General features: G+C 46.3%; 1 protein-coding gene across 3 annotated transcripts in view; it reads left to right on the top strand.

Moving 5' to 3' along the window:
• Positions 1-25,138, top strand: part of igdcc4 (immunoglobulin superfamily, DCC subclass, member 4) — a 58,572-nt gene that overhangs the window by 14,611 nt on the left and 18,823 nt on the right. The window contains exons 2-14 of one of the 3 annotated variants that reach the window (XM_088371504.1): positions 1,242-1,553; positions 6,153-6,294; positions 9,245-9,378; positions 9,568-9,702; positions 10,123-10,275; positions 10,961-11,371; positions 11,438-11,602; positions 11,700-11,837; positions 12,687-12,869; positions 17,160-17,360; positions 17,453-17,551; positions 18,081-18,267; positions 18,444-18,571. In XM_088371504.1, the coding sequence (XP_088227630.1) occupies positions 1,242-1,553; positions 6,153-6,294; positions 9,245-9,378; positions 9,568-9,702; positions 10,123-10,275; positions 10,961-11,371; positions 11,438-11,602; positions 11,700-11,837; positions 12,687-12,869; positions 17,160-17,360; positions 17,453-17,551; positions 18,081-18,267; positions 18,444-18,571 (2,388 nt within the window). Of the gene's footprint in view, positions 1-1,241; positions 1,554-6,152; positions 6,295-9,241; positions 9,379-9,567; positions 9,703-10,122; positions 10,276-10,960; positions 11,372-11,437; positions 11,603-11,699; positions 11,838-12,686; positions 12,870-17,159; positions 17,361-17,452; positions 17,552-18,080; positions 18,268-18,443; positions 18,572-25,138 lie in introns of all 3 variants that reach the window. The other 2 variants (XM_088371505.1, XM_088371506.1) reach the window with 2 other exon arrangements.

The raw sequence follows: 25,138 nt of genomic DNA, 5'->3' as shown, positions 1-25,138 counted from the left end.
TCGTAATTATTTGATCCTTAAACTTTATGTGTAATGCAGGGAGGACTCCAACTCCTTGTAGCTCTAAACAGGATAAAAGTCTAGAAACTGGATAGATACATGGCTAGAAATAGGAAGCAGGTGTTTATTTGCGGGTGACACCCTGCACTTAATTGGGAATGGAATCCATTTAGGGACAGTCACTATTTGAGGAAGCACGGTATTACGTATAAGGCATGAAGTGAAACTAAATCGGAGGAATCCGTATCCTGGAACATTTTGTTCCAGTTCATGTCAGTGCAATCCGTAAACAGGATTAAGAAAAGACAATTCCTCTATTCATAAATAATATTCACAAAATCTCATTCCATTGCCACTTGTGTGGCATCATGTGAGTCATCTCCTAACACCTCTGGCTCTAGGACTTGGCCTCTCTAAATTTAATGTTCTGGTGATGACATCCGAATCCTTTCCGAGCGGCGGTGCCCGTTTCATTCCCAAAGCTCCTCTAGCTCCGCCTCCTTGGCTCCCTCACTCTGTCCATGATACACCCCACCTCCGATCTGTGTGTGAGTATGTGTGTGCTGCCAGCACTATTGGCTCCATCCAAGTTGTTATGAAATAACAAATAGCCCGATAGCCAAAATCGCAATAATCTAATCAGTGAAGGGGAAAATTGTTACGTTTGAGTTGACAGCAAATCAAATTCTCGCTACACAATTGTGCTAAAATACACACAAGATATATTAGTAATCTCGGAAGCATCCGGACCTCTCAGGTGGTCTGGGGTAGGTCTATTTTTGAACTTGAACAAAATTAATCTAAACAGACTTCCACAAAACTGTCCGTTCATTTAAACCAGGACTGAAATTGTTTACCGCAGCATTCTCCTGAATCTATTCTTTATTGTCTATTTTAATCCCCATTCGCATATTATCTTTTAATTTATCGAGACTGTTGCTTGGTTTTACACATTGCAATCTAATTACTTTAGATGATTTTGATTACAATGTTTGCAATGCTCATCCATTCATTTTCTGAACTGTGTATCCTCACGAGTACGGCGAGCGTGCTGGATTCTGGTTATCTTTCTGTAAAGCTATTAATATTTTATGTAAAGCACGTTGAATTGTCTTGTGCTGTATAAATAAACGCGCCTTGCCTTGCCTTGATTTGCAGACCAGATGAGTCACTTCCCCCTTTTCCCAGATCACCATGGGCCTTTTCTAGAAATTACTGTTCTTTTTTTTTCCAATTCACAGATAAGCCTGTTTCGGTGGAGCTGAGCTGCGGAGCTGGACCCAGCCATGTGGTGTTGGAGCCGGGGTCCCCTCTCACACTGGACTGTAATCTGGGGGCCAGTGACACGCCCCTCAACATCACCTGGCTGCACGAGGGCCAGCCCCTCCCTCCAGAGGGTAGCGACCCGCGACGGTATGTCAGCGACAGCTCCCTTCTGCTGCTTTCCTCCGAGGATGGAGCATCCCCTCGGGCTCTGGAGGGAGGCTACAGCTGTGTGAGCACCAGTGCACATGGAGCCTTGACCAGCCGGACCGTCAATGTGCTGCTGGCGAGTATGTGGCTGTCTACCATCTATGCCAGGGGTGTTTATTGTGACTCGTTTATTGTCGAATGCCGCATCGTACTCATAGTTTCCTTCGGAGGGCCATTATGATTGTCAACCCATATACATGTATGAAAGTCTCATATTATATACTGTATAGGTCACACAACAAACTGATGATTAACTAGTTTTGAAAAATTGTAAAAACTTAAAAATTTCAAAAAGATGATTTTAATAAAAAAAAACCTAGCAAGATTTATTTTTTGTTTAAAGTGAAGACAATTTGTAATGGTAGTACTGACACAAAGTCCATGCACAATTTGTCTTCGCGGGTCGAATTTTGGCCCGCAGGCCAGAGTTTGACACCTCTGGCTATGCGATGTGCATATTAACCAGAAAAGTTTTTTTTCTTGAGAAGATTCGTTGGTGAGAGAGCAGTGGCAATTGGGGTGTGTATCTAGTATTTCCCAAGGTACATCGGAATAATGCTTCTGGAAGCACACTCCATATGGCCCAAATTGCTTCCAGACAAAATAAATCAATAATAACTTCCATACAGCACAGAGAATTCTTCATGATCAATGAATCAATTGTTAGAGCTCTCTTTAGCCACAATAGTGTGAAAGTTATGAAAATAATTGCTAAATCGGCTCATTTGTCATCAAAGATGGATTTATATATTTAGGAATAAATAAATGTGCCACTAACAGCATCACACTTAAGGGTACGTAAACATTCCCTATTTTTTCATTTTTTAACTGTGACAACGAAACCTCTGTCCCACAAGTACTTTTTTATATAACTCATCAGTCATGTTTTTAGTAGTGAATTGCTTTTGGAGCACACTTATGTGCTAACTCACTGGTTTGTCACTTTTTTGTCGCAACATTTTTGGACACAGACTGCTAAAGCAATTTTTTGTGGGGAAGGATTGGGAAGTGTTGTGTGCTTTTAGTATATTAATGTATTGTATTGTATTATTATAATTATTGTATTTATTGTACAGCATTACTGAAAGTAATACAGCATAATTAAGAGCAAGAAGAGGCAGATAAGGTCCCCAACTAGTTTTTTTTGCTCTCGCTGAGCAGAGAATTTATACTCGTGAGTATTGTTGCAAGCTCTGTTTGTGTGTTTCTGCTCTTTGAGTGTTACAGTAGAAGTCGTTATATAATTACTTAGCATGCATGCTAATTCCAAAGTACGCTGTACCTCTTTGGAGAACTTTGCAAGTGAGCGAGTGCAAACAGGTGCTGGGGAATACTTTAAGAAGTTTGTTTTAATAAGTGTGAATTAAATGTGTTTGAAGCGTGTGAGAGGCTGCCATTAAAAAAGGACTCTCAACAAGCGCATTCTTTCAAACGCAACAGTCAGGAAAGGTTATGAAAGAATGTCCGCAGGTGTTCGTCGCTCGGAGTGGGATCGTCGTCTCTTGGTGAGACGGGAGGACAGACAGTAGCTTTTTAATGGTCCCCACCAAGGAGGGCCTCTTTGTCAGCGGCTCTTAGGAGGTAGTCTTTATTGAGTCATTAGCTTTGAGTAAAACGAGACCGTGTACTTTGCCGATGCCCGCGCTTTTGTCAGCTGTCACATGCCTATTTATAAGGAGCTCTTGTTTAAGGGACAATAAGGCAGGCGGGCGGGCACAGAGGATAGGGGACGCGGGGGCTCCGTCATGTGAATGGAGGGGAGGCGGATGGTGCCGGCAAGTAGTCATGGTGAAGGGAAAGGTCTCCGAGACCATTACGTGTGACCTTCAATCTGTTTGTGTACATGCGGTGTTTGAATTAAATCAGCTGCGGCAGTTCTACGGGGGGAGATTTGATCAGCGCATTGAGAGGTTGACGGCAAAGTGCTTTAACATTGACATTGAGCGGATGTTCTCCTTTTTGCTGGGAAAAAAAACATCTCACATCGCATCTGCGAAAGGGTATTACTCAAACCACCTGCCTCGCTGATTTTACCCAGTGGTGCCATGCGCGGGAATGTGAACGGGAGTGTGGACTTGAATGGAAACGGAAGCGACAACATATGGCCTGCATATTACTTTCCATAATCGTCAAAAACAGCTTTTGACATTCATTGGCCTAGTTAACCTTGCCCCTTATGGCCTGCCAAAGTGAGTGTAATTATATCTTCATTCCCATCTTAAGCTTGCTGAATATTGCATGCTATTCCATGCTGTGAGTTTTTTAAATGAAAGATGTGATTTAGTGCCTAGCTCGTCTGCATCACAGTTGTGAAGTTCAGGTTTCAAATCTCTGGCTTTTGCGTGCTCTCCGAGAGTGGAGATTGGCTTACCTGAAAATTCATCCAGTAAACTGATTCCAAAATATGTTGACAACTGGGTGATAAATTCACTTTTCTGGTGCTCTAATTAATTGCACATATGTGCTCCTGTGATGATGGAATGGTTAGCATGTTGTGGTCTACTAGCAGGCTAGCTAATATAATTTGTTAAATCACTCCGTCAATGATTTTATCAGAACTACCTCCCACAAACCAAATGAGGGTTTGGCTCCATTTTTCAAGTTGATACTTGGCAGCATCACATCCGTCTGTCCCAGTACTCCCAGTTACTGCTCCACACTTTCATATCAAACCAGCACAATGTTTGATTGGGTTTTATTGTTTATCACTCACTCAAAAAAAAGAGGTCATTGAATGGATGCTTGCACAAGTGGAGGTGGGGGGGGGGGCAAATAGCTGCAATCCGATAGCTAAGGGGCCAAAGAGTGGGGCCACTGGCTGACACTGACACGGAGACAGGGTGAAGTCATACTGCAAATATTACGAGGGTGTCAGCCATTAAAAACCATTAGAAGAACATGTAAATGATATGACTCAAAGCTCTGGTGGACTCAATAAATTCCAAAACACAATGCATTGCATCTTGGGAAAAAATTTAATAGATGATACCGTGCACTCTCTCTGGTCAGCTGTTTTTCAACTTTACACACTCAACTTAACACACACACTTTGGTGCTGATATAGTTGATGTGTTTACATAATGATGTAATAGATGGAAGCTGAAGTTTAATCATCAGCTTGTCCTGTAAAGTTTGCCAAACAAAAATCAATGCCAGTTCTTTGAAACGATTTTTTTAAAGTTGTGTCCAGTTGTTTTGAACAATAGTGTCTCAGTCGGCCAATTGTGAGATATTAAATGAAAAGGTTATGCGATGAAATCTGTAGCATCTCAAAGAACAAACTCAATTCATCTATAGCTCTCAAATGAAAAAATTAATTTGAGAAAGTCCAGCGTCAAGCTGTTGTAACTTGTAAATAACATGTTAACATAATGATTATTCGTCCACATTAAAAATACAGTTGTCCTGACCTGATCACGATTGTCAAATCATCAAAAAAATCACAAAATGACAAATTCATCCTAAGCTACAAAAATATGCCCAATATGCTCTCTCTCTCTCTCTCTCTCTCTCTCTCTCTCTCTCACACACACACACACACACACACACACACACACACACACACTTTCCATTATCAGTTTTACAAAATGTGCAAACCGTTTGGCTGTTAGCCAAAGACTAAAAACATGTAATCGTCTGCGCACTTTGAACGGAGAATTGATGAGTCTGCACAATTAGCAGAGAATTTAGCTCTCAAAAAAATCCACCAGTACTACAAATAAAATCAAAATACTCCACTTTAGTACTTGATACTTGGTAGAACAGACTGAAAAAACATCATTCAATGATTGTCAAAGTGTCATTTTAGTTAGGAATGGATACATTGGAATTTCCCTCCTGTGTTTCCAAAAGGGCCGCAGGCCAAATAGTTTTGTTCCCCCTTCAAAAAAGCCCACAGGAACGGGTCAAAGGTAAAATCTCTTTGAATCCACCCCCAGTCATCGTGCTTAGTGCTGCCCCCTAGTGCTCTGCGTCATCGAGCAGGGAACGTTCCCCCCTGCGTGTGAAAGTGCGAAGCTGTGAACACTGGAGCCCTGCCAACAAATTCCGGCTAAAGAGACCAAGTAATCCCGCCACACTAGATTAAATCCCAGCGCTTTGTCCCAATCACAACGTTTAACTTCACTTAGTCTGAACGCGGTGCAGAGAAAACTTTTGAAAGTTTCTATTTGGTAGAAAACCAAAGCTGAGAACAAGTGCCTTATTAAAAAGAATGATGTTTCAGAGGGAAAAGTCAAAGATCCCTGTGTGCACAATTAACATTCAAGTGCAAATGGCTAATTTTATTAGCAAAGCGAGGAAGATAAACTCAGTTAATGTTCGTATTAATAAACAATTCACGAGCAATGTATTCATCAGAGTAATTTATTATCAAAATGATTCTTAATTGCAGCCCCACTGTGTTCATATTCGTTAAATATTCTGATAATTTATGTCCACATTTTCCATTCTTCTGAGGCTCTACATGTAAATTGAATGACACAAGAAAAACACTCTTTTCGTTTGTGAATTGAGGTAGAAGGTACAACTGGATGTCGGAAGTGCCTGACCATGCTGCCTTTCGAATTCATCTCCTTCCTATATTGGCGCTGTTAGAAAGGGAATTGAGATAATTGCATCGCATCACCTGGCGAATGGCCTACATCACATCATGTAACCGACATGCTCTCCTTTCGCAGGTCTGTCCTCCTTCCGTCAGGAACCTTCACTTCAGACAGTGCCTGCTGGGGGGGCTGCTCGCTTTGAGTGCCAGATCGATGGGGTGCCCACACCTGTAATTACTTGGGAAAAGGACAAAGTCACTGTCCCCCAGGACCCAAGGTGATTCAGCTTCAATTGCTATCATGCCTCATATTATCTTTCTTCGACTGTTTTTTCCTCTCTCTCAGGGTTCCAATATTGCTGCAACTCTAAAATATATGTGTGTGTGTGTATCAATTCATCGCGTCACCTTAATATAATTATATGTATCTGCCCACACCCGAATACAAAAATGTCTTTTGATGGCATTTTGTGCAAACACCAATGACGTAAAACTCCAATCATTGTTTCCATCTAAATGAGGCTGTATATAATATAATATAATACTGTTGTAAATAATACTGTAAGTGTGCCACTGATTGTGTTGAAATATCTGTTGCTTTAGGAGTTATAAAGCAACGACACCGATGGTATTCACTCGCTTGTCTGTGTTTGTGGGATTTGCTGCCGATTTGTGCCGCAGAAGCTCAATTGATTCAGCAATAAAGTAGCAATGTCTAGACTGCAAATGATCCACTTTTAAACGGATGTGCCTGTGAATGTCATCCCCTGGACTGTTCGCAGTCAGACAATTCCCGAGTGATGCATGTTGGTCATTTTGCTAAAACTCCATTAATGTCAAGTGTTTCATTTTTTTGTTCTTGTTAATTAATGACAAAAATGTAATGCATCACATTTTCTATTAAATGTCTTCAAGAGGGGTCTGATGGAATTTATGACTCGAATGCACGGTAAAATGAAGTCAATTCTATGCTTGTGCTATGACCTTGGTTATCAAGATAATTCAGCTAAGTGTTGTTGTTTTTTTATGAATACAATGAGCGTAATACAATGCACTGTATATGATGGCCCTATTTTCCTTTACTAACATTTTTCTCCTATTTAAATTGTATTTTCAAGGTGACAAATGCTGCTGGAAACTTTTAGACACAAACGCCATAATTCTATTAGATGACGTGATATGTCTTTTTTTCCTGTCAATCAAAGGTTATTGACTTAAGGTTTAAGATTTTATGGGATATCACAGAGCCACATGGAACATATTAAGTAATACACGTAAATGTAATGAATGTAAATGTCTGGATATGAGAAGAAACAGTTTGAAACTTTTACTGTTTTTCCTATTTGAGGCTAATATTACCGTATTTTACGCACTATAAGGCGCACCTAAACACTTCCAATTTTCTCAAAAGCCGACAGTGCGCCTTATAATCAGGTGTGCCTTATATATGGACCAATATTGAGCCACTACAGCAGGCGTGAGTCCAAAGTCCGGCCCACAAGCCAAATGTATATATCTTATATATGAACAAAGTTTTAAAATGGGCCATTCATTGAAGGTGTGCCTTATAATCAGTGTGCCTTATACTGCAGAAAATACGGTAATCAAAATGTGTTTTTTGGCATACTCTTACTGTTTGAATCGTAGAACCATATTTTTGATTTGAAAGATGTGAATGCATTGAATTGGACCTTATCGAATTGTTCATGTTCAAATTATTTTATGAATCATTTAATGTTGGGGCGAGATGTCTTAGAAGAAGGCACATTTCATTTGTCAAAAGTTATTCAGACAAATGAAAGTTTAGAGTCCTAACCACATGTTCAAATAAGTTTAAAGGCGATCTCACTTGATACAGAGTTGTTTGTTGCCGTATTGTTTATGTGTTGGGCAGCTATGCAACTTATTTGCTAGCAGCCGGTCTGTCTCGGCCATTTGTTGGTGGTTTTCAGCATTTTTCGCGCCCGACACGGCTGTAATGGCTGCCGTAGCCCTGCGTGACCTGCAAGCAGCTTGACACTTATGAGAGCTCGAGGGTGAGATGAAACTCTGCCACCTCAGCCGTTGCTAATGGCCTGTCACTAAGAGCTGGCTTTTTGTCTTCCATCACTGCTGCTATGATGCGCCCCCTTTTGGGTTTTTTTTTTGTTTTTTTGCTCTTTGTTGGCTTGTTTTATCCACTGTCCTATTTTACCATCTTTTTGTTTCTATAATGTCCATCCTTTGGTTCTCTGGTTTTAATGAATATTTCCTGATACTAGTCACATTCTCATGATTTTTGGAGTGGAACTTCATTGAGGACTATTGGGTGAAACTCCTCTTCCTTTTTTTGCATTGTCCGCCAGCTGATAACCGATTGACTTGAATTCAAAAAGTAGCATGCTGAGAATTAGTTCTTAAAACCACTTGCTACTTTCCTGTAAGCCATAGGTTTGGCGCCATCTTGTGGCATTTTAGAGTATTAACCAAAGTGCAACTAAGTGGTTTACTAAATGCTGTGGATAGATTCAACTGCATAAAAAATTCTAACCGGTGAACTGGAAATTGGCCAGTGTTCACTGATGCGATGTACACCTGACATGAAAACAAAATAAAACGAGTAACACTAGAAAAGTAATAATTGTTATTCTTATGTTCGCAGAGTGATGTCCTTGCACAGCCTCTGTGAAATTAAAACATGTTTTTAAAATCTGAATCATAAATTACTCGACCAAATAATAAGAGATTAATCGATTCTCAAAAAGTTTAAATTTAAATGTTTTTGAAGAAGTTCAATTTGTGTGTTTAACAATTCTAAAACGTTTCCCTGACAATCAACATGGGTTCACAGTAGGAAATTTTTATTTGTTTTTAATTTCACTTGTTAATAACATTGTTTAAAATTGTATGACAAATGAACCCTTGTCCTCAAATATATGCCCAGGCCCTAGCTTTTATTTTCAGCAATATGGTAATCATGATAGATTCATACCTGACACCATGCGGAATTACAGCTCATCTTTCAATTTAATGTCTTCATAGAGCAGACCTCGACTGAGTCCAGTCATAACTTTCACGTTGTGACTGCACACAACAGTCTCCTTCTTTAACAAAGACTATCGACGCCCTGATAGGACACAGCCGGAATCCCGCCGACTCGACTCGGCCGTGTCGACTCCCTGTGTGTTGTTTGTATTGAGCTTCTAATTCTCGCCTTTCTTTTTCTCATCTTCCCCTTGTGTGAAGCAGGTTCATTTCCCTTCCTAATGGTGTGCTCCAGATTCTGGAGGTTACCAGGGAGGATGAGGGCGCCTACCGCTGCGTTGCATCCAACTCTGCCGGGAGGGACATCAGTCACGCGTCCCGGCTCACTGTCAGCACAGGTCGGTCCGCTGCCGAGCTTTGTGTTATAGTTGTTGTTCAAGTTTCCCCCGACAGTACCTGAGAATATTTTTAATAGTGGAGGATAACCGATATGGAGAGCCTCATCAAAATTATGATTTTGGCTGAAAGAACAATAACAATGAAGTGATTTCAAGAGAGCCTTTGAACTACTGTGTCCTTTTCTCCAGGCTCCGCAGAAGCCCTGAACAGAGTTACGATCGTGGCTCCGCCTCAGAACGCAACGGTGGTGCTCGGCCGTCCAGCCGTGATGGAGTGCATGGCGCAGGGCCAACCCAAGCCGCTGGTGTCCTGGAGCAGACTAGGTAAACCACCCCCATGCCTTGACACAATAATTGGCCTTCATCCCCTCTGCTGTCGATTACTCACTCATTGTCTTCCCAGAAATGTGTGCGTTCTAAACTCTAAGTTTCACAAATAATGAACGACATCTCAATTGTTCCATTGTTCTAGTATGCGGTGCTTACCATAGGTGATTTGTCATGTCAAGTTCAAGCGCATATCACACTCCCACATATTTTTACCATTGTCGTTATGTTCTATGTATTTTATTAACTGTATGCTAGTATTATAACCCAATAAAACAACAGATCACCGGATGGTGGCTCCTTATAACTAACAGTGTTTCTTTTTATTTAGCTGTATGCTAGTATCCTAACCCACAAACCAACAGATCACCGGATGGTGGCTTCTTATAACTAAAAGTGTTTATTTGCTTTGATCAGATGGGAAGCCCATTTCCACAGACGTGGTTGTCCTCGCGACTAACTTGGTGATCAGAGACACGAGGAGCCACCATGGGGGAATCTACGTGTGCAGGGCCAACAAGCCTCGCACCAGGGAGTTTGTTACCGCTGCTGCTGTACTGCATGTGCCTGGTAAGTGACAAATGCCTCTTGGGGTTTTGATAGCATCAGTCAGCAAATAATTGAACAGTGTTGAGCTGTAATTGTGTTCATCAAGTGACAGGTCTGGGAGACATGGTACCATAACAATTTGAACAGCAATATTAACCAAAATATAATATATTTTTTGATCAGCTGGTAGACATAAGTACAATGAAATAAATGTCAAATTAAGTTAAACCAGCTGCATTTTTGCATGGAGAATACAGGCTGTACCAACAGATAATATAACTTAGCATTTGTTATAAAACTGACATTTTAGCAAAATAGTAGTTGTCACCACGTTTTCTTGGTTTCATTCCACGTTTGTCACTTTTCCACTTAACCTCTGTTTATGTCAGCCTCTACTGCTAAGAGCAACAAATAATTGAACAGTACATTTGCTATTATGCTGATGTTTCTCTAGGGAGGGAACACAGTCAAGAAATAGCTCCCATTTGTTTGAACCAATTCCAGCGACACAATAGGCTACAAAATTTAATAGGCCCTGGAAAAACACAAGAGAAGAAGGTCCAGTAATAAAAGACTTTCTCAAGGCTGGCCCCACTTGGCATTAACCTAATGAAATCTGGAGATGGGATTACTCAAGCATTTTTTATTCAGATAGAGCAATGTAGGTCAAAACATGATTGGGACACAAGTCTGCATGTCTCACCAGCCCCTCCAGTCATTCTTCAGCCACCGGAGACGGTGTCTCTTTCCCGGGGAAACACGGCCAGGTTTGTGTGCAACAGCTCCGGAGAGCCCACCCCGGTGTTGCGCTGGTTGAAGAACGGCAAGCCAATCCGCTCCCTGCGTCGTGTCAAGATCCAAAATCCCGGTGTCCTGCTCATCAATCAGCTGGCACTGGAGGACACCGGCTACTACCAATGCATCGCCGACAACGGCCTGGGCACCGCCTGCGCCACCGCCAAACTCACTGTCATTGTGAGGGAGGGACTTCCCAGCCCACCCCGACGCCTCTCGGTAACCCCTTACTCCAGCACCACTGCCCTGCTCACGTGGGAGAAACCAGAGTACAACTCGGACCAAATCATCGGCTACTCTGTGCACTGCCAGCGAGCCGCAGGTGTGGGGGAAAAAATTGAGACCATACTAGTCATGATGTCATCACTTGATTTGTATTACTGCTCAGGTTCAGACAACGTGGAGTACCAGTTTGCGATGAACAACGATACCACGGAATATCTCATCAGGGATCTTCTCCCCCACACGGCGTACTCCTTCTTCGTGGTGGCCTACTCCCCCATGGGAGCAAGTCGCCCGTCCCTGCCCGTTACTGTTGACATGCTCGAGGACGGTAAGTAGTAAAGCTGCGAGAGATGAATCTCAATTCTGTATTCTGGCTTTGTTTTTCTCGTGCCTGGAAAGACTTTATGGCCTCATTTGTCTTCCAGTGCCGAGCGCGCCCCCTCAGCTGTCAATTGCCAGCACGTCGCCGACGGACATTAGTTTGATGTGGCATCCGTTGTCCTCGCAGTATAGTCGAGGGGCCGTCACCAGCTACCGTATCGAGTATAGCTCTCTTGATAATGGTGAGAAAGTCTTGTCAAGTCAAGTTTATTTGTATAGCCCTAAATCACAAACAGTCTCAAAGGGCTTCACATAGCCAAAATTGAGAATTATTCTCAAAGCATCCCTTGATCTTAAGCTCCCAAAAGGGCAAGGAAAAACTCAAAAAAACCCTGCCAGGGGAAAATGAGAAACCTTGAGAAGGGACCACAGAGGGAAGGATCCCCCTTTCAGGATCACCAGGTTGTAATGGATGCAGAGAGGGCACAAGTAATATATAATATGAAAATCAATGAAAAAATTGATTATTCTTGTGAATAATGAACATCAGGTCACTTTGTTTTTCTTTAACTGAAAGAGATTTCAAAAGTGAAATCTTAAGTAAGATATTATTTCTTACATTCAACCTAAATTTGCTTGTTTTGCTCTGTTAAGGTAAAAGCTGGTTTTAAGTACTATGAGGCTTAATACAAACACATTTTAAGATGACTGTTCAACAACGAAAGAACCTGAAGTGTGGTTTCATAAATTGAATTTGCTTGTTTATAAATTTAAAATATATTACTTGTTTTAAGTTTCATAGGTTGAATTTGCTCATTTTTAAATTTAAATTATATTACTTGTTTTAAATTTCAAGACTGGTGTAGATATGGGCCTAGTATTATTTTCTTATTTTTTCAAAATCTTGTCAAGAAAACTCTTGTTCTGTTGGCAGATAATTTTGCTTATTTTAAGTAGTATTTTTTTCAGTGTAACATATTGTTTTTGTTAAAATTTCCAGAGGAATTTTTGCAGTGTTCAGACACAAATTAGTGTTTCAAAATTGACTCCAATAAAGATGAGCCAGTCCAGTCAATGCTATTTTCCCACAGCAGACACCGTCTTCTCGGTGGAGGTGGGCGGTAATGAGACCCAGTTCACGCTCAGGGAGTTGCAGCCCAACCAGGCATACAGATTGAGAATAGCAGCTGGAACAGGTGTCGGCTTCGGGGTCCCGTCCGAGTGGGCTCAGCACCAGACGTTGGCCCACTACAACCACACCAGCCACCGCATGGGTAAGCCTGCGGACTTCGGACTTGTTGTGTGGGAATTCCCACGTCTTGGGTGGAGGATTTATGTGTTTGTTTTATTGAAGAAAGACATATTTTGTCGTGTTAGGTTTCACAACGCGGCCTGGTTGGTTTGGTCTGACTTGCAAGAATAACCCCCCACCCCAATGTGCCACGCACTCATTACAGTGAAGCTACCATCCAAGCACTTAGACATTAGTCGGCAGCGTGAACAATGCGCACGGAACAATGTGTCTGCCAGTCTCGGCAGAAATTGCATCAGCTTGTCAGCCACTCACAGCAGATAAAATGTAGGGCATGTATTAATTTAGGGGGAAAATGCAGATAGGTCAAGCGCTTTATTAATTTCTTCAGAGCAAGCATAATGAACATTTGGATTTAATATCATGCTAAGAGGTGTCAGTCAGCAAAGTGTCTGCCCACCACAATGAGACGCACGCAGAGTTATATGTTGGTCACATGGGTGCTTCAAGCCATTCATTAGAAGACAGAAGGATTATCAGACTCATCATTTTCCATTTAACCTATCCTACATGGAGGACATTTTATGACTATGGTCCAGATGTTCTTTTTTTCTCTTTTTTCTTTTCTTTTAGAATTTCCATATCTGTTCTTTCAAGGAGCCCAAAATAACGCTACCAAAAAGCAAGAAATGTGTTCCTTGTGCAAATAAATGTCCCACTAGAGTTCAGAAATCAGAAAACCTTTAATGTTATTCTACATAGTACAATGAAATTGGAGGCCTCCATTCAGTGCATGAGAGGTAGATAAAAGTACAAGTCATGTTATAAATAGATACAAATAAATAATCAACAGAAGAAGAAGGATGCCCCGGTGTCCCCGTCCTTAGGAGCACCACAAACTAAGGAGGGATACAGTAAGGAACATAATCAAGTAAATGAATAACAGGAAAGCAAATGGATAATAGTAAACAGTAGTGCGGATAGAGTGCGGTAGTAGTGCATGGAGGAAAGTGTCATCAGTGCCGGTTGGAGTTGAGGGCGGCGATGGCTTTGGGAAAGAAACTGCATTTGAGTCTGTTTGTCCTGGTCTTCATTTGCCTGTCGCGCCTTCCAGAGGGCAACAGGTCAAACAGGGCGGAACCAGGGTGGGAGCTGTCCGCTGAGATGGCCTTAGCTCTGCTGAGGCGGCGGCAGTGTAAATGACCGTAAGGGAGGGGAGAGGGCGGCCAATGATCCTCTGAGCTGCCTTCACCACTCTCTGCAGCTTCTCCCTGTCAGCAACGGTAGAGCTGCCGAACCATACTGTGATGCAGTAGGTCAGCAGACCCTCGATGGAAGACTAGTAGAAGGTCAGCAACAGGTCGGTGTTGAGGTTGTACCTCCTGAGGACTCTCAGGAAGTGTAATCGTTGCTGGGCCTTCTTGACGATGGTGGTGATGTTCTCTGACCAAGAGATCCAGTCAGAGATGTGGACCCCCAGGTACTTGACGCTGTGGACCCTCTCCACCTGCTCGACGTTGATGAAGAGGGGAGCTGACTCAGGGCTATGCCTTTTAAAGTCTATGATGATCTCGTTAGTCTTGGTGTTCAGAGCGAGATTGTTCTCTGAGCATCAGTCAGCCAGCTTCAGTACCTCCTCTCTGTAGGCTGCCTCATTGCCCTTGGAGATTAGACCGACCACAGTGGTATCATCGGCAAACTTGACAATCTGATTGTGGTTGTGAGCCGGTCTGCAATCGTGAGTGTAGAGGCAGAAGAGGAGGGGGCTCAACACACAGCCCTGGGGGGAGCCGATGCTCAGCGTACGTGTGGAGGAGAGGTGGGGGCCAACTCTCACAGCCTGGGGTCGGTTGGTCAGAAAGTCATTAATCCAGGCACATGTGAGAGAGGGGAGTCCGAGGGTGTCCAGCTTTGTGGTGAGTCTGTCCAGGAGGATGGTGTTGAATGCCGAACTGTAGTCCACAAAGAGCATCCAGATATAGCTCTGCTGCTGCTCCAGGTGGTTCACCGCATAGTGGAAGGCTACTGCGATGGCGTCCTCTGTGGATCTGTCGGTCCGGTATGCAAACCGGTGTGGGTCAAGGTGTGGGGGGAGACAATCTTTGATGTGCTGAACAACCAGCCTCTCAAAGCACTTCATGATCACCGGAGTGAGGACCACTGGTCGGTTATTATTCAGGCTGGAGATGGCCGACTTCTTCAGCACTGGGATGATGGTTGAGGTTCTCAGGCAGGGTGGGACGGTTGCTTGGGCCAGGGAGCGGTTGAAGATAGTGGTGAAGGTGGGGGTAAGCTCCTCAGCGCATGCCCTCAGCACCTTACCGTGGACTCCGTCTGGGCCTGCGGCCTTTCTGGGATTCACTGCAAGGAGGACCTTTCTGACCTTGTGCTCCTGAACTGTGAGTGGAGTGATGTCAGAGCTGGGTGGGGAGGGGGCAGGGCTGGGACAGGGGAGTGCTGCTGCGATGTTTCAAACCGAGCAAAGAAGCTGTTTAGCTCCTCTGCCAGCTGTGCGCCTTGATCTTCGATTTGAGCGGCACTGCCCCTGAAGTTGGTGATCTCCTGGATGCCCTGCCACACCTTACGGCCGTTGTTGCTGGACAGGTGGGACTCAATGCGTTGTCTGTGGTCCACTTTTGCCCGTGTGATTCCTCTCCTCAGCTCAGCTCTGGCAGCGCTGTACAGAGCTCTGTCTCCTGACCTGAAGGCCGCGTCGCGGGCTCTGAGGAGAGAGCAGACCTGGCTGCATATCCAGGGTTTCTGGTTAGGGAAGACCCGGATGGTTTTGGTAACAGTCGCATTGCTGATGCAGAACTGGATGTAGTCCAGAACTGTGTCTGTTTGTCCCTCCAGCTGCTGGTGGTTTAACAGGTCCAAGTCTGTCCGTTGAAAACAGTCTTTGAGTTTGTGGAGTGCATCCTCAGGCCAGGAGGTGATGGTCCTTTAGGTGGGTCTGGGTTTGCGTCTGAGGGGGGTGTAGGCAGGGAAGAGCAGGAGGGACAGATGGTCTGATCGCCCGAGGTGGGGGAGGGGGATGGCTCTGAATGCATGTTTGATGCTGGTGTAGACATGGTCCAGGGTGTTCTCGGCTCGTGAAGCACACTTCGCTGGTGGATATTCGGTGGTGCAGTCTTTAAATTGGCCTTGTCAAAGTACGTTACAATGTGAAAGCCATCAGGGTGAGCCCATTGTTGTTCGCTCACAGCTCTCAGCAGGAGAGAGAGTGCCGTGCTTACGTCAGCATCAGGTGGAATGTAAAAAGCAATGATGATAACAACAGCTAGCTCCCTCGGGAGGAAAAAAAGGCCGGCACCTAACTAACATATACTCGAAGTTCAGACAGCAGTGGCTGCCTACGATGGTCGCATTGTTGCACCTGTTATCGTGCACATACATTCAAAGCCCCCCACCCCTGCGTTTACCGGAGTCCAATGTACTGTCCGCGCGTAGCAGGGAGCGGCTAGCCAGCTGCATGCTAGCATCGGGGATGTCCGGGTGTAGCCAGGTTTCAGTTATAATAATCACACAACAGTCCCAGACGTAGCGGTTTCCCGTGAGCTGTAGATCCAGGTCGTCCATTTTATGCAGCAGGGATCTGGCGTTGGAGAGAAACAGACTCGGGAGAGGCGGCTTGTGCGGTTGTTTACGTAGCCTTAGCATTAAGCCAGACCGACGGCCTCGCTTCTGCTTCCTCTCTCTTCTTCGCCTGCGTCACCTCCCTGACCCGACAACAATCCACGGAGACCCCGGCAATCTCGTGATCTCGTCTGGGATGTTATGCTTGCGTTGAAAGTTACTTGAAATAGACATCCGTGATTGATATCCAATGTCCATGAGCGAGTGGAAAGTGTACTTGGGATTCCCAGTACAGAGTGCGCCAAAGAGTAAAGATAATAAAGGTAGGTAAAGAGAAAAGAGCACTGGTGTGAAGAGCCGTAAGCCGCTGCGTCCGTGCACGTCGTTAATTAAAAAATACCAACAATAATAAGTTGTCATTAGTAATGTAAAATGTCTGAACTATTTGTCCACCTAAATCCAATCAAAGGTCCCATGTCATCAGAATCCATTTTGTTTTACTGTAGCAGGTCAAAATGAGTCTGTGACCTGATAGCTTAGCGCTAACAACACCTCAAAATGTGCTATTATAAGAAATTACAAACGAGAATAATCCAACTATTTTTAATACAGACCTTAAGTAGGAATTGACCTTTTGATAAGTGTTTCCATTGTGAATAGTGAATCTACATAACGTAGCTTTCAGGTAATTGGTCAACCTGCCAGGACACTAAAACAATCATTCTCTCATGTCCAGTGATGTTCGCTCCTACTGAACTGCAAGTGCGAGCGCAAGCTAGCAAGCTCAACGTCACATGGCAGCCCTCACCCAATCACACGGCTGTGTCTGGCTACAAGCTAACCTGCCGAGAGGTGGACGCCGACGGGGAGAAGACGACCCAGACACACCTGGTCAGGCTTCGTAAAAAGGCCAGATACCATCTCCTCACCGGACTGGGTAAGTGCTCTCATGTTGTTTTAAAGCCTCAGATATTAATCTTATGAATTGCTACTTCACAAATCTTGGTCCTTATGACACGTTTGTGTTAGTTCCAGACCAGCAATATGAAATAAGAGTCTGGGCGTTCAACAAGCAAGCAGATGGCTCCCCTGCAGTGTGGAAAGGAAGGACTGAAAAGGCTGATAAAGGTAAGAATAACAGCGCATCCCAATTCAAACGTTTTTTCCTCGTCTGAAGTGTTTCCATGCAGTTGAAAAAATTAGGAATCCTGTTCACTGTTAATTGAAATTAAAATTGCCGGTGCATACAGATAAAAGCCAGTTCAAATCAACTTTTAACCGAAAGTTATTGTTATATCATATGACCGCATTGAATCAAACTGAATTGACTAATTCCACTTTGAAATATTGATGCTTACACCCACATGCCACATTTATAGTACTAATATTTTTGTCATATATGTAAAATGACATCAAGAATATCATTGCATCCTACCTTTGTGAATTGAGCCATAACAAATTGAATGGCAATGAAACTGAATCCTTCCAATTGAATCAAATGCGGCTCCATGTATCAATTTTCCAAGCTATACATCAAATTATTTGAGAGATTCACAACCCATGATTTTTCATGATGCTCAATTTTTCAGAGCCAAAAACTGCCTTGAATGAGGCAGAAATGTCCACATCCCAAAAATTGCCTATTTTTACATTCAAGCATCCTCGCTACCCATGCGGCCGCCCCCTTTACCACCAAGCAGCATTCAGGCAGCGGCCAACAGCTCCACGTCGATCCGACTCCGCTGGGAGAAACCTCGCTTCAGCACGGTGCGTATCATCAATTACACGGTGCGCTGCAGCCCGGCCGGAACCACCAACGCCTCGCTGGTCACGTATCACACCAGGTGAGCCTGGATGTCTCTCATCATTTGCATCATCAATAACTCGTCTTGGCCTCTCGGGGTCGAGACAGGGATTCTATGTTTAAAACAGTCTTTGAACTACAGTCAAGTGTTTTCACTGCACCCTCTACTTTTAAGTGACTCTTGACTGACTTCATACTTGACATGTGATGTTGCAGTGCTGCTCAAGAGATTCTGATTGGGGCGCTGAAGCCTTTCACCCGCTATGAGCTGGCCGTGCAATCCAACGGCATCGATGCCGTGGGACCCTTCAGCGGCACCGTGGAAGAGTCCACATTCACTGACAGTGAGTGTTTTCTTGATTGAACATTAATAAAATATACACACAGACAAGCCTCATTTGGTCAGATTAATAAAGAGTCCGGGCCATATCCGGATATTGAAAATTGAGTACTGTACAGCAGTGGTCCGCAACCACGGGTTCATGCCGGCTACTGGTTCTTGCTGGAGGTACCCAACCACTCCAATCTTATACGCACATTCACCGAACCCCTCTAGTGCAGTTTTTTTTTCAAATTCAAGATATGGATGATTTTTATTGGTGCACAAAACGAGCTGTGCATGAACATGCTCTGCCGATACCAAGTCCAACTCACTGAATTCCTAGGGTTTGATTGACACCAGGTTAAGAACCACTTGTCCAGACGCAGGCGACGCAGGCAGTCTCAATCCAGGTGCAGGCCAGGCAGGTAGGAAGGGAGGCAAGCAAGAAGGCAGTCAGCACACCATCCACGAATAGGCCAGTCAGGCAGGCAGACAGTGATTGCTTCATCCAGGCGCAGGCCAGGCAGGCAGGTAGTCAAGTTTTCATTCAGGCGCGGGCAAGGCAGGCAAGCAGTTGTTTTCATCCAGCTGCAGGCAAGGCAAGCAGGAAGTCACAGCTTCATTCAGGCACAGGACAGGCTGGCAGTCAAGGCTTGGTCCAGGCTCAGGCCAGTAGTTTTCATCCAGGTGCAGGCCAGGCAGGCAGGTTGGCAGTCACAGTTTTATCCAAAAGTAGGACAGGAAGGCAGGCAGGCAGAGAGGGAGTCATGGCTTCACCCAGGCACAGGCCAGATAGACATCTTCATCCAGGTGCAGGCCATTCAGGCAGGTATGTAGTCATGACTTCATCAAAGAGTAAGCAGGTAAAAAAGGGCAGAGGTTAACCCTCACTGGGAACAGATCCAAATTATTGCCGGAAATGTGGGAAAACCTGGCATCAATACAGGGATTGAACTGCTCTTGTCAGTTGACTCGGCAACCCAAACCGCCCTCCAAAGAACTTCCTGAGGAGCATGACCGAACACCTTCTTCGAGTCCACAACACACATGTGGACTGGTTGGGCGAAATCCCCTGCCCCTCGAAGATCCTGTCGAGGGTATAGAGTTGGTCCACTGTTTTACAGCCAGGACAATAGCAAATCTGCTCCTCCTGAATCAGAGGTCTGACTCCTGACAGACCTTCCTCTCCATGATCCATTCATAGACCCTACAAGGGAAGCTAAGGAATGATTCCTCTGTAGTTGAAAGACAGCCTTCGGTCCCCTTTCTCAAAGAGGGGAATCACGATCCCAGCTTGCATATCCAGAGGCACCGTCCCCAATGTCCACGCAACATTGCAAGGGTGTGTCAAACAGGACAGCCCCACAACGTCCAGATCCTTCAAAAACTCCAGGCGGATATCATCCACCCCCGGGGACTTGCCCCCGAGGAGTTTTATTTGACTGCCCTAGCGACTTCGACCTCAGTCAATGGCGAGTCCACCTCAGTCTCCAGGTCCTACTTCCGATATTATAGCGTGCTGGTGGAGTTGAGGTCTTCGCAGTATTCTCCGACCAATTCACAACATCTTTAGTCCAGGTCAGCGGCACGCCCTCTTCATTGTAAACAGTGTTGACAATGCAAATCTTCCCTCTCCTGAGAGACCAGATGTTGGACCAAAATTTCTGAAAACCGTTGGGAAGTTATTCTCCATGGCCACGCCAAATCTTCTGAAACCCAGGTTTTTGCTTCAGCAACCAGTAAAACTGCTTTCCGCTTGGCCATCAGGTACCTGTTTGCTGACTCCGGAGTCCCACAGATCTAAACATCCCAACAGAACCGCTTCATCTTGACAGCATCCCATACCCCCAGTGTCAACCAGCAAGTTTAGGGATGCACTGACCACCGACCACCTTACAGCCACAGCACCGGTCAGCCGACTCAACAATAGAGGCACAGAACATGGTCCACTCGGACTCAATGTCCCCAGCTGCATCCAGAACATGGAAAAAGGTTCTGCTGGAGGTGGGAGTTGAAGCTCCTACTGACCGGATTTTGCCAGATGCTTCCAGCAGACCCTCACAGTGCGTTTGGGTCTTCCAGGTCGGACCGACATTTCCCACCGTCGGAGCAAACCTACCACCAAGTGGTGATCAGTTGACAGCTCCGCCACTATTTTCACCCGAGTGACCAAAACATGCGGCTGCCAATCCGATCAGCCCATTACAAAGTCGATGATCGAACTGCGGCCTAGGGTGTCCTGGTGCCAAGTGCACACATAGACACCCTTATGTTCGAACATGGTGTTCCTAATTGACAATCTGTGTCGAGCACAGAAGTCCAACAATAGAACACCGCTCGGGTTCAAATCGTGGGCATCGTTACTCCCAATCACGCCCTTCCAAGTCTCACTGTCATTGCCCACGTGGGCATTGAGAGTCGCCCAGTAGACTGACGGAGCCACCAGATAGAGCTCTCTCCAGCACTTCCTCCACAAACCTCAAAAAGGGTGGGTACTCTGAGCTGCTGTACGATGCATAGGCACAAACAACACTCAGGACTCGCCCCCCGACCTGAAGGCGGAGGGAGGCTACCTTCTCATTAATACAGGGACCAAACCACCCTTATCAGTTGGTTCAGGACCCTGTACTCCTGAAGTACCCTCCCCAGAACATCCCGAGGTACACGGTCGAGCACTTTCTCCAAGTCCACAAAAAACATGCGGACTGGTTGAGCGAACTCCCATGCCCCCTTGAGAATCCTGCCAAGGGTATAGAGGTGGTCCACTGTTCCACGGCCAGGACGAAAGCCACACTGCTCGTCCTCAATCCAAAGTCCGACCTCCCGGCAGACCCTCCTCTCCAGCACCCCTAAATAGACCTTACCAGGGAGGCTGATGAGTGTGATTTCTCTGCAGTTGGAACACATACCCTGGTCCCCCTTCTTAAAGAGGGGAACCACCACCCCAGTCAGTCAATTCAGAGGCACCTACCCCGATGGCCACGCGATGTTGCAGGGGTGTGTCAAACAGGACAGCCCCACAACATCCAGATCCTCTAAGACCTCCAGGCGGATCTCATCCACCACTGGGGCCTTGCCCCGAGGAGTTCTTTTTAACAGCCTCAGTGACTTCGACCCCAGTGATTGGAGAGTCCACCTCAGAGTCTTCAGGCCTTGCTTCCACAGTGGAATGGCGTGTCGGTGGAATTGAGGTTTTCAAAATATTCTCCCCGACACACGACGTCCCTAGTTGAGTTCAGCAGCACGCCATCTTCACTGTTAACAGTGTTGACGGTGCGCTTCTTCCCCCTCCTGATACGCCAGATGGACCAGAATTTCCTCGAAGCCGTCCGGGAGTCATTCTCAATGGCCTCGCCAAACTGCTCCCACACCCGGGTTTTTGCCTCGACAACCGGCAAAGCTGCGTTCCGCTTGGCCATCAGGTACCTGTCGGCTGCCTCCGGAGTCCCATGGGTCAATACATCCCAACAGAACGCTTCAGCTTGACAGCAACCCTTACCGCCGGTGTCCACCAGCAAGTTTGGGGATTGCGACGACCACCGACCACCTCACGGCCACAGCTCCAGTCAGCCGCCTCAACAATAGAGGCACATAACATGGTCCACTCGGACTCAATGTCCACCGCCACATCTAGAATGTGGAAAAAGGTTCTGCCGGAGGTGGGAGTTGAAGCTCTTCCCGACAGGGGATTTTGCCAGATGCTTCCAGCAGACCCTCACAGTGCGTTTGGGTCTTCCAGGTCGGACCGACATTTCCCACCGTCGGAGCAAACCTACCACCAAGTGGTGATCAGTTGACAGCTCCGCCACTATTTTCACCCGAGTGACCAAAACATACGGCCGCCAATCCGATCAGCCCATTACAAAGTCGATGATCGAACTGCGGCCTAGGGTGTCCTGGTGCCAAGTGCACACATAGACACCCTTATGTTCGAACATGGTGTTCCTAATTGACAATCTGTGTCGAGCACAGAAGTCCAACAATAGAACACCGCTCGGGTTCAAATCGTGGGCATCGTTACTCCCAATCACGCCCTTCCAAGTCTCACTGTCATTGCCCACGTGGGCATTGAGAGTCGCCCAGTAGACTGACGGAGCCACCAGATAGAGCTCTCTCCAGCACTTCCTCCAAAGACCTCAAAAAGGGTGGGTACTCTGAGCTGCTGTACGATGCATAGGCACAAACAACACTCAGGACTCGCCCCCCGACCTGAAGGCGGAGGGAGGCTACCTTCTCATTAATACAGGGACCAAACCACCCTTATCAGTTGGTTCAGGACCCTGTACTCCTGAAGTACCCTCCCCAGAACATCCCGAGGTACACGGTCGAGCACTTTCTCCAAGTCCACAAAAAACATGCGGACTGGTTGAGCGAACTCCCATGCCCCCTTGAGAATCCTGCCAAGGGTATAGAGGTGGTCCACTGTTCCACGGCCAGGACGAAAGCCACACTGCTCGTCCTCAATCCAAAGTCCGACCTCCCGGCAGACCCTCCTCTCCAGCACCCCTAAATAGACCTTACCAGGGAGGCTGATGAGTGTGATTCCTCTGCAGTTGGAACACATACCCTGGTCCCCCTTCTTAAAGAGGGGAACCACCACCCCAGTCAGTCAATTCAGAGGCACCTACCCCGATGGCCACGCGATGTTGCAGGGGTGTGTCAAACAGGACAGCCCCACAACATCCAGATCCTCTAAGACCTCCAGGCGGATCTCATCCACCACTGGGGCCTTGCCCCGAGGAGTTCTTTTTAACAGCCTCAGTGACTTCGACCCCAGTGATTGGAGAGTCCACCTCAGAGTCTTCAGGCCTTGCTTCCACAGTGGAATGGCGTGTTGGTGGAATTGAGGTTTTCAAAATATTCTCCCCGACACACGACGTCCCTAGTTGAGTTCAGCAGCACGCCATCTTCACTGTTAACAGTGTTGACGGTGCGCTTCTTCCCCCTCCTGATACGCCAGATGGACCAGAATTTCCTCGAAGCCGTCCGGGAGTCATTCTCAATGGCCTCGCCAAACTGCTCCCACACCCGGGTTTTTGCCTCGACAACCGGCAAAGCTGCGTTCCGCTTGGCCATCAGGTACCTGTCGGCTGCCTCCGGAGTCCCATGGGTCAATACATCCCAACAGAACGCTTCAGCTTGACAGCAACCCTTACCGCCGGTGTCCACCAGCAAATTTGGGGATTGCGACGACCACCGACCACCTCACGGCCACAGCTCCAGTCAGCCGCCTCAACAATAGAGGCACATAACATGGTCCACTCGGACTCAATGTCCACCGCCACATCTAGAACGTGGAAAAAGGTTCTGCCGGAGGTGGGAGTTGAAGCTCTTCCCGACAGGGGATTTTGCCAGATGCTTCCAGCAGACCCTCACAGTGCGTTTGGGTCTTCCAGGTCGGACCGACATTTCCCACCGTCGGAGCAAACCTACCACCAAGTGGTGATCAGTTGACAGCTCCGCCACTATTTTCACCCGAGTGACCAAAACATACGGCCGCCAATCCGATCAGCCCATTACAAAGTCGATGATCGAACTGCGGCCTAGGGTGTCCTGGTGCCAAGTGCACACATAGACACCCTTATGTTCGAACATGGTGTTCCTAATTGACAATCTGTGTCGAGCACAGAAGTCCAACAATAGAACACCGCTCGGGTTCAAATCGTGGGCATCGTTACTCCCAATCACGCCCTTCCAAGTCTCACTGTCATTGCCCACGTGGGCATTGAGAGTCGCCCAGTAGACTGACGGAGCCACCAGATAGAGCTCTCTCCAGCACTTCCTCCAAAGACCTCAAAAAGGGTGGGTACTCTGAGCTGCTGTACGATGCATAGGCACAAACAACACTCAGGACTCGCCCCCCGACCTGAAGGCGGAGGGAGGCTACCTTCTCATTAATACAGGGACCAAACCACCCTTATCAGTTGGTTCAGGACCCTGTACTCCTGAAGTACCCTCCCCAGAACATCCCGAGGGACACGGTCGAGCACTTTCTCCAAGTCCACAAAAAACATGCGGACTGGTTGAGCGAACTCCCATGCCCCCTTGAGAATCCTGCCAAGGGTATAGAGGTGGTCCACTGTTCCACGGCCAGGACGAAAGCCACACTGCTCGTCCTCAATCCAAAGTCCGACCTCCCGGCAGACCCTCCTCTCCAGCACCCCTAAATAGACCTTACCAGGGAGGCTGATGAGTGTGATTCCTCTGCAGCTGGAACACATACCCTGGTCCCCCTTCTTAAAGAGGGGAACCACCACCCCAGTCAGTCAATTCAGAGGCACCTACCCCGATGGCCACGCGATGTTGCAGGGGTGTGTCAAACAGGACAGCCCCACAACATCCAGATCCTCTAAGACCTCCAGGCGGATCTCATCCACCACTGGGGCCTTGCCCCGAGGAGTTCTTTGTAACAGCCTCAGTGACTTCGACCCCAGTGATTGGAGAGTCCACCTCAGAGTCTTCAGGCCTTGCTTCCACAGTGGAATGGCGTGTCGGTGGAATTGAGGTCTTCAAAATATTCTCCCCGACACACGACATCCCTAGTTGAGGTCAGCAGCACGCCATCTTCACTGTTAACAGTGTTGACGGT

This window comes from Syngnathus floridae, chromosome 3 (genome assembly GCF_059516105.1).
Source record: "Syngnathus floridae isolate MCC-2025c chromosome 3, RoL_Sflo_1.0, whole genome shotgun sequence".
In the NCBI taxonomy this organism is placed as follows: Eukaryota; Metazoa; Chordata; class Actinopteri; order Syngnathiformes; family Syngnathidae; genus Syngnathus; species Syngnathus floridae.
Note: the sequence above shows the minus strand (reverse complement) of the source record. Positions and strands in the feature narration are given on the sequence as shown.